At 51.3% G+C, this 10,044-nt stretch overlaps 1 protein-coding gene across 4 annotated transcripts in view; it reads left to right on the top strand.

Annotated features, from left to right (window-relative positions):
- Window positions 1-816: 816 nt before the first annotated feature.
- NADK2 (NAD kinase 2, mitochondrial) overlaps window positions 817-10,044 on the top strand; it is a 52,984-nt gene continuing 43,756 nt past the window's right edge. For 2 of the 4 annotated variants that reach the window (XM_029059986.2, XM_029059985.2), the window contains exon 1: window positions 817-2,054. In XM_029059986.2, coding sequence (XP_028915819.1) covers window positions 1,794-2,054 — 261 coding nt within the window. In that variant the 5' untranslated portion in view covers window positions 817-1,793. The remainder of the gene's footprint in view (window positions 2,055-10,044) is intronic. The other 2 variants (XM_029059988.2, XM_029059987.2) reach the window with 1 other exon arrangement.

The following is a 10,044-nucleotide window of genomic DNA, read 5'->3' as shown; positions in this document are numbered from 1 at the left end:
GATGGGGTCACTGAGGCCTAGAGAAATTAAGTAGCTTGCCCAGGGTAACATAGCCGAGATTAGAATCCATGACCCTCTGACTCCCAGGCCCACGCTCTATACACTGCGCCCTGCTGCTTCTCATCCCTGTGACACCGTCCCCTTTCAAGTGATTAGTACAGTGCTCCGCACACAGTAAGCATTCAATACAGGTGATGGAAAGATCCTGGGCTTTGGAGTCAGAGGTCACGGGTTCGAATCCCGACTCTGCCTCTTATCGACTGGGTGACTTTGGGCAAGTCACTTAACTTCTCTGGGCCTCAGTTCCCTCATCTGTCAAAGGGGGATGAAGACTGTGAGCCCCACGTGGGACAACGTGATTCCCCTGGGTCTCCCCCAGCGCTTAGAACAGGGCTCGGCACATAGTAAGCGCTTAACCAATCCCAACATTATTATTATTATAATAATTATTATTCTTATTTCAATAAATCTTTCCACTGAGGAGGCCACAGGGCCGCCTTCTTTGAGGAGGGACGAGCCTCACCCCCAAGTGGGAGGAAAAGGCGGTTGTCGGGCGCGCGCCCCCTCCCCCAACCGGTTCCAGCCAGCTGCGCGGCGGGGGCGCGCGCGCGCCCCCGAGGCTCACGTCCGCCTCCGCCAATCCCCTGCCCCGCCGGGTGAGGCCGCCACACCCGATTGGAGGAGCTGAAGGGGGCGGGCGGCTCGATCTGCGCAGGCGCAGCCCCGGGACCAATCAAATCGCCGAAGGGCAAAGGCGGCGGCGGGAGCGCGCGGCGCGAGCACGGGGGAGCGCGGGAGCCGAAGACCACCCCCCCCCCCCCCCCCCCCCCCACCCGGGGAGCGGGAACAGGGGAGCTCAGGAGCAGCGGAGCACGGGCCGCTAGAATAGACGAGCTCGGGAACACGGTGCACCAGAGCAGGCGAGCTCGGGAGGAGCAGAGCACGGTGCACAAGAGAAGGGGAGCTCGGGGGCAGGGCACTTCGGGGCAGCAGCAGTGCGCGGGAGCAACAGCACGGCGCACGGGAGTACGGGAGCGGGGGAGCACGGTGCGCCAGGGCAGAAGAGCACGGGCCGCGAGAACGGGGGGAGTCGGGAGCAGCAGAGCACGGTGCACCACAGTGGGGGAGCTCAGGAGCACGGTGCACAGGATCAGGGGCGCTCAGGAGCGGCGGAGCACGGTGCAGAAGATCGAGGGAGCCGGGGAGCACGGTGCAGAAGAACAGGGGAGCTCAGGAGCACGGTGCACAGGATCAGGGGAGCTCAGGAGCGGCGGAGCACGGTGCTGAAGATCAGGGGAGCACGGTGCAGAAGAACAGGGGAGCTCAGGAGCACGGTGCACTAGAGCAGGGGAGCTCAGGAGCGGCGGAGCACGGTGCAGAAGATCGAGGGAGCAGGGGAGCACGGTGCAGAAGAACAGGGGAGCTCAGGAGCACGGTGCACAGGATCAGGGGAGCTCAGGAGCGGCGGAGCACGGTGCTGAAGATCAGGGGAGCACGGTGCAGAAGAACAGGGGAGCTCAGGAGCACGGTGCACTAGAGCAGGGGAGCTCAGGAGCGGCGGAGCACGGTGCAGAAGATCGAGGGAGCAGGGGAGCACGGTGCAGAAGAACAGGGGAGCTCAGGAGCACGGTGCACAGGATCAGGGGAGCTCAGGAGCGGCGGAGCACGGTGCAGAAGATCGAGGGAGCAGGGGAGCTCAGGAGCAGGGGAGCACGGTGCAGAAGATCGAGGGAGCAGGGGAGCACGGTGCAGAAGAGCAGGGGAACCGGGGAGGGCGGGGCGTGTTTTGGAGGATGACCGCCTACCGGGGCTTCTTGCTGTGCAGCTGCCGGTGCGTGTCGGGGGGCCTGGCGGCGCTGGGGGCGGGCGGGGCCCGGGCGGGGGCCGGGGGGGGCCGGCGGCACCTGGGGCGGCAGGGGGTGGAAGTGGAGGGGTCGGGGGTCGGCGGGTTCCGCCCTTCGCGGGTGGTGGTGGTGGCCAAGACGACCCGCTACGAGTTCGAGCAGCAGCGCTACCGCTACGCCGAGCTGTCGGAGGACGATCTCAAGCAGCTGGTGAGTGGAGGCCAAAACGCTCCCCCTCCCCCCCCCCCCCAGCTCCTGCAGGGCAGGCCAGCCCTCTTTCTCCCTCTTCGTACCGTCCTCTCCCAAACGCTTAGCACAGGCCTTTGCCCCCGGCCGGCGCCCAGGCGTAATCATAATTAAGTTGGTATTTGTTAAGCGCTCACTACGTGCAGAGCACTGTGCTAAGCGCTGGGGTGGAGACGGGGGACTCTATTTGATTCTACTGATTCTGTTTCGTTGCCATTGTCTTCAGGAGATGTCCTTCCCCTTGACAATATTTATTGCCATTGTTCTCGTCTGTCCGTCTCCCCCGATTAGACTGTAAGCCCGTCAAACGGCAGGGACCGTCTCCATCTGTTGCCCACTTGTTCATTCCAAGCGCTTAGTCCGGTGCTCTGCACATAGGAAGCGCTCACGAAATACTATTGAATGAATGAATGAGGTGGTGCCACTAGAGGCTCACAGTCTTCATCCCCATTTTACAGAGGAGGGAACTGAGGCCCGGAGAAGTGAAGTGACCCGCCCACAGTCACACTGCTGACAAGGGGCAGAGTCGGGATAATAAGGCGTAATAAGAGTGACATTTCTTAAGCGCCTGGTCGGGGCCCGGCGCTGGGCGAAGCGCTGGGGTGGATACAGGCGCTCTACTAAGTGCTGGCCCACCATTGAATGGATGAATTCGGTCATTCCAGTCGTATTTATTGAGCGCTTACGATGGGCAGAGCAATGGACTAAGCCCTTGGAAGGGATAGTTGGGCAGCAGAGAGAGACCATCTCTGCCCAGTGAGGGGCTTCCAGTGTAATCGGGGAGACAGCAGAGCAAAAGAACCAAACAAGACAATATGGTCAAGATAAATAGAATCAAGGGGAATGAATGACTAGTGGGGAGTGGTTCTTCCTCCACCATCCTGCCCTCTCCTCCCCTCTCCCCCATCCCCTTCCCCCTCTCCCCCATCCCCTTCCCTCCTCTCCCCCATCCCCTTCCCTCCTCTCCCCCATCCCCTTCCCTCCTCTCCCCCATCCCCTTCCCTGTCTCTTCTCCACCTCTCCTCATCCCCTCCCCCAAATGGAGAGGTTCCTGGTGTCCCAGAGGACCTGAAGGTCTTTCAATCAATCCTATTTATCGAACAGTTACTGTGTGCAGATCTCCGGAGAGAGTAATAATGTTGGTATTTAAGTGCTTACTATTTGCAGAGCACTGTTCTAAGCGCTGAGGTAGATACAGGGTAATCAGGTTGTCCCATGTGAGGCTCACAGTCTTCATCCCCATTTTGCAGATGAGGGAACTGAGGCACAGAGAAGTTAAAGTGACTTGCCCACAGTCACGCAGCTGGCAAGTGGCAGAGCTGGTATTTGAACCCATTCATTCATTCATTCATTAGTATTTATTGAGCGCTCATTATGTGCAGAGCACTGTACTAAGCGCTTGGAATGTACAAATCGGTAACAGAGACAGTCCCTGCCCTTTGACGGGCTTACACCCATGATCTCTGACTTCCAAGCCCGGGCTCTTTCCATTGAGCCATGCTGCTTCTCTACAATACAGTCACTCAGTTATATTTACTAAATGCCGATTGTTCGCAGAGCACTGGACTGAGCACTTGGGAGAGTACGATAGTCAACTGGGGATATTTCTTGAATGCATACTGGGTGCAGAACAGTGGACTCAGCTCTTGGGAATGTATGATACAGTCAGTCATTAGTGTTTATTCATTCAATAGTATTTATTGAGCGCTTACTATGTGCAGAGCACTGTACTAAGCGCTTGGAATGTACAATTCGGCATCTGTCTATTTATTGAACACTTACCGTGTGCAGAGCACTGAACTAAGTAAGCACATGGGGGAGTACGGTGCGGTCAGTGATATTTATTGAGCGGTTCCTGTGCGCGGGGCGGTGGACTGGGTGCTCGGGAGAGCCCAGTAGCAGAGCGCGGGCAGCCAAGCTCCCCGTCCACAAAGAGGTGCCCGTGTAGCGGAATCGGCTTTGGCTGGAGTGGTTATCCAAGGTCGTGCTGAGCATCCCCGGCTTCCCTGTCTGTCCTCTTCTCTCTCTTCCCACTGAGGTTTTAGGATTGAACAGCTCGCCCAGCCCAGAGAGAGCAGCCGGGGCAGGAAGGACAGGGAGGGCCGAGAAACGCTGCAAGCATGCGGCCACCTGTGCCGGCCCCACCCCCTGGTGCCCACCCCGAGTCCCCCCCCCAAGACAGACCTCCATGCCCCCTGACCCCATTGCCCCACCTGCATAGGAGTCATCATCAGCCCCCTTGGGCCTTTCTCCCCCTCCAGACTGTAAACCCGTGAGGATTATTTTAACGGTATTTGTGAAGCGCTTACAATGTGGCGGGCACTGTACTAATGGCTGGCGAAGATACAAGCTGATCAGGTTAGACAAAGTCCATGTCCCATATGGGGCTCACAGTCTTAATCCCCATTTTGCAGATGAGAGGACTGAGGCACAGGGAAGTGAAGTGATTGCTGGGTGACCTTGAGCAAGACCGGGATTGGAATCCAAGTCTTCTGATCCGCAGGCCCAGTCTCGATCCACTAGGTCACACTGCTTCTCTGTGGACAGGAAATGTCTGCCAATCCTAAAGTCTAGTTATAGTCTCCCAAGCACTAATATGGTGCTTTAAACACAGTGAGTGATCAATAAGTACCCTTGATTGTTTACCACTTGCCTAGCATAAGGGCCGTCATGGCTTTCCTTGTTCCGGAGGAGGATTTGTGAAGGATTTGTAATAAACCTTCCATTCTATGCCTAAAAGGAGCAGGTTTAAGTGTTTAAAGAAGCCTGAGCAAGTATTCTTCTTTTTTTATGGATTAAGTGATTACTATGTGTCAAATGTGTCTTGATTCTATTTAGTTGCCATTGTTTTAACGAGATGTTCTTCCCCTTGACTCTATTTATTGCCATTGTTCTCGTTTGTCCGTCTCCCCCGATTAGACTGTAAACCCTTCAAACGGCAGGGACTGTCTCTATCTGTTGCCGACTTGTTCATTCCAAGCGCTTGGTACAGTGCTCTGCACATAGTAAGAGCTCAATAAATACTATTGAATGAAATACTGTTCTAAGCGCTGGGGTAGATACAGGTAATTGGGTTGGACATAGCCTCTGTCGCGCATGGGGCTCATAGTCTGGGAAGGACATTTACATTTGAGGAAGTTGAGGCACAAGTGTGGTCAGGCAGCAAGCAAGTGGCAGAGCTGGGATTGGAACCCAGGTCCTCCGACTCCCATGGCCCTTCTCTTTTCACTGGGCCATAGTGCTTCTCAGAGAATCTGATCATAAACGTGAAATCTAAATTCTGGATCAGTTTACACTGCTTCAGACTACTTTGTCGACTGTTATTGTTGTTATAATTATAATTATTATTGTGGTATTTAAGTGCTTACTATATCCCAGGCCCTGTACTAAACCCTGGGATGGATATAAGCAAATCGGGCTGGACACAGTCCCTTTCCCACGTGGGGCTCACAGTCTCAATCCCTATTTTACAGATGAGGTAACTGAGGTTCAGCAAAGTGAAGTGACTGGCCCAAGGTCACATAGCAGACAAGTGGTGGAGTTGGAATTAGAACCCACGACCTTCTGACTCCCAGGCCCATGTTCTATCCACTTGCCATGCGGCTTCTCAATACCTGCAATATGTGCATACCCACCTCTAGAGAAAGTAAGAGCTGTGGAGTACTACCAGGCTAGCTAATTTCATCACTTTTATAGGACACTAAGTTTGTGTATGTGTTGGGGTAACCTTGATGTAAGGGAGAAAATCTATTTTGCAAGACAGATAACCATCAGATGGGATATTCCAACCATCTGATGTTCTTTTGCGATTGCAAACCATAAGTTCCTTTAAAGGAACATCTAATCTATAAATCTTGCTGTTTACTGAGTCTTTGTGTAGTCTCTGTACTGAAATCAATCCGTGGTATTTATTGAACACTTAGTGTGTGCAAAGCACTGTCTTAGGCACTTGGAAGAGGACAGTACAAGTTGATAGCCACATTCCCTTCCCAAAGAAGATTCCAGTCTAGAGGGGCGGGGAAAGGGGTATTAAAACAAATTATGGATATGTACGTAAATGCAGTGGGGCAGAGGGTAGGATGAATAATAATGGTAATAGTTAATAATTATGTTATTATTTAGTGCTTACTATGTGTCAAGCACTGTACTAAACTCTGGTGTGCACAAAGGATGCAGAGTCAAGTGCATAGGTGACATAAAGGAGAGGGAGTAGGGGAGGAGGAGTAGTTGGGAAAGGCCTCTTGGAAGAGGGGTGAGGGGAATTCCAGGCCAGAGGGAGCACATGGGCAAGAGGTTGGTGGGGAGACAGATGAGATCGAAATAAAACGATCAGGTTGGCATTTTAGAAGAGGGGAGTATTCAGGCTGGGTTGTAGTAGATATCAGCGAGGTAAGGAAGGGAGAGAGCCAGAGCCGGTTGAATTAAAGCCAGTGGTAAGGAGTTTCTCTTTGATGTGGAGGTGGATAGGCAACCACTAGAAGCTCTTGAATGGGGAGACTTGATTGAATGTTTATTAGAAAAATGATCTGCCAGCAGAGCGAAGTAAGGATTGGAACTGGGAGAGACAGGAGGCAAGGAGTTTGCGGTAGTCAAGGTGGGGTATGCTGTGCTGCTAAGGACAGGGTTGGGGAGATGAGTTCATTTTTGGACATGTTAAATTTGAGGTGTCGGCAGGACGTGCAAATAAGAGATGCGCTGAAGGCAGGAGGAAATGTGAGGTTTCAAAGAAGGGGAGAGGTCAGGGCTGGAGAGGTAGATTAGAGAATCATCTGCATCCGTTGTTACCCTTGAAGTTTACTCTTCTCTGAACTCTTTTATGTGGCGTGTACCCTCATTAAGTAGGAGATCAAAAATCCCCAATCCTTGGGTTCAAGCAGTGTGTGGATTTGGATTTTTGCAAACTCTAGAATTGTCTAGCCAGAGATTGCGATCTCATTCATTCATTCATTCATTCAATAGTATTTATTGAGATCTCAGCATCCGGTAGAGCATTTTGAATAACTAAAGTTCCTAATTTTGCCCAATATGCAATTTGTTCTGTAGAAGATACATTGCAAAGTTGGACAGCTGAGTCAAAAATTAATGAAATGACTTCTGATGTAAAATTGTTTGCCCAGTGCTTCCATAATATCTTTTAGGAAATTGAGGAACATTCTGTCTAATTTACGTCTATCTGTGAGTTGATGTCGGGGGCAGCCGTTACTTGCGTGCCGGTAGTATCCGTCAAAGCACTTGGACTATAATCTGAGTTTTCTTTAATGCGGGGTTGTCTAGGAATGTAATTCTCGCATCAGAAGAACTGAATCTACTGCGGTTGATCTTCTGGAGGGGGTCGTGGGTTTTTATTGTTTTGGGATTTTAGCACTTTTTAGACCTTCAATTTTTTTTTTTTTTATTGCCCTGATGTTGGTCCATTGCAGAGAGCATGGAATTGTTCCTACTGGGATGGTGCCATCAGTGGTGACAGAGGCCCCTTGAGGGACGGGGACCATGTGTAATTCCCACTAGTGATTTCGCACAACAGTAGTGTGGTATTTAAGCGCTTACTATGCGCCAGGGACTGTACTAATCGCCAGGGTGGATAGAAGCAAGTCGGGTTGGACAGAGTCCCTGTCCCGCGTGGGACTCAATCTTCATCCCCATTTTACAGATGAGGGAACTGAGTCACAGAGAGCTGAAGTGACTTGTCCAAGGCCACATAGCAGACAAGTGGAGGAGCTGGGTTGTTCCGACTCCCAGGCCCGTGCACTGTCCACTTCGCCATGATGCTGGTGCGTAACACAGGGCTCTGAACTCAGTCAACAGTAAATGCTATTTCAGCTCCTCCTGAAGACCCTCGTGTGCCATTCCACAGGGTGGACAGGGCCAGCGGGAATCGTGAAAGCAGTAGCTTGTCGATGTGGGCAAAGACACTGGCAGCTGCCTTGGTCACTTCTGCCTGACGGTTTGTGCTGCTACAGCCCAGCGTTGGTATCCGGCTGCTGTCCCTAGGGCCCTAAATGAGTCCTGCGTGTAAAACACTTCACCTGCACTTTGAGGTGCTCCACCTCTAATGTTCTGTTGCATTCTGCACCCCAGGAGAATCATCACTGGCAGAGATAATAGTAATAATAATCATCTTGGTATTTGTTAAGCGCTTACCATGTGCCAAGCACTGAACTAAGTGCTGGGGTAGATACGAGGTAATCAGGTTATCCCACATAGGGCTCACAGTCTTCATCCGCATTTTACAGATGAGGTCACTGAGACGCTGAGAAGTTAAGTGACTTACCCAAGGACACACAGCTGACAAGTGGAGCTGGGGTTAGAACCCGTGACCTCTGACTCCCAAGCCCGGGCTCTTTCCACTAAGCCACGCTGCTTCTCTATGAGAGCCTGTGAGTGGAGCTGTGCAAACAACCCCTGTTATAATCACTTCCTCTGCTCCACTCCTTGGTCTTCAAGACTCCATCGTCAGCCTTTTTGAGAAGCAGTGGGGCCTAGTGGAAAGAGCAAAGACCTGGGTTTTAATCTTGGCTTTGCCACCTGTCTTCTCTATGACCGTGGGCCTCTGGGCCTCGGTTACCTCTCAGTAAAGTGGGGATTCAAGACCCGTTCTCCCTCCTACTTAGATCGCGAGCCCCATTTGGGATAGGGACTGTGTCCTATCCGTTCAACGTCTGTCTAGCCTAGCACTTAGAACGGTGCTTGGCACAGAGCAAGTGATTACCAAGTACCATAATTATTATTATTAAATTTCTTCAAAGAGTAATACAGGACATGAGAAGCAACGTGGCCTAGTGGAAAGAGCACGGCCCTGGGAGTCGGAGGACCTGAGTTCTAATCCCCTCCACCACTTGTCTGCTGCCTGACCTTGGATAAGTCACTTAATTTCTCTGTGTCTGTTATCTCTCTGTAAAATGAGGATTATGACTGTAAACCCCATGTGAGATATGGACTGTGTCCAACCTGATTAGCTCATATCTGTTCCAGGCTTAGAGCAGTGCCTGGCACTTAACAAATACCATAAGTGCTGAAGAAATTGCCATGATAAAAAGAAAAACTCCTGAAGCAGTAGCCTCAGGTCCAGCCAATCATTCATATTTACTGAGCACTTACTGTGTGCACAGTGCTGTACCAAGTGCTTGGGAGAGTACAATAAAAGAAATTACAGAACACAGACTTATAAAAACAAAACCAAGAATCTTATTAGAGGGAAAGTGTGGCTTAAAGCTGGGTGTAAGTGGGCCTTAAAAAGATTAGTCACCTGGGCTGGAGTCAGGGAGTTCTCAAAGTTGGCCAGGTAAGGCCACTTATAATCCTATGGAGGAGGAAGGAGGGATTGGATTAGGTCAAGTGGAGGTACTGGAACCCATAAGAAGAAACAAATTGTTAAACAAGAAAGAGGAGTTTGCTTACCAGTTGTTGTTTTCCAAGTTAGTCTTGAGCAATGTTTGCTACACTTAATGGCTGCTCCCAAGCAAACCTTTTCCCTCTGACCTCTGCTGATCCTTTGCCCAAATCCTTCCTTTCTCTCTTCTCACCTGAGATGTCGTCGTCTTCAAATCTTCCAGGCCGCAGCTCTTCCCATCTTTAAAGCACTCCTGAAATCCTGTCTCCAGGAGGCATTCCCCATGGAATTTTCTTCTCCCCAGGCCATGTCCTAATTGCTATCTCAACACTTAAATACCATAATTAATTTATAGTACAGTAAGGGCATAATGTGTGCCACGCATCCTACTAGTCACTGGGTTAGATACAAGATAACCAGATTGGATCCAATCCCGGGGGAAGGAGAACGGAATTTAATCGATTGTACTTATTGAGCACTTACTGTGTGCAGAACACTGTACTAAGCATTTGGGAGAGTACAACACAGCAATATAATTGACACATTCCCTGCCCTCAACGAGCTTAAGTCTTCCCAGTTTACAGGTGAGGAACCTGAGTCACAGAGAAATTAAATGACTTGCCT

This window comes from Ornithorhynchus anatinus, chromosome 3 (genome assembly GCF_004115215.2).
Source record: "Ornithorhynchus anatinus isolate Pmale09 chromosome 3, mOrnAna1.pri.v4, whole genome shotgun sequence".
NCBI classification, from domain to species: Eukaryota; Metazoa; Chordata; class Mammalia; order Monotremata; family Ornithorhynchidae; genus Ornithorhynchus; species Ornithorhynchus anatinus.
This window is presented reverse-complemented; position numbering and strand designations above follow the sequence as displayed.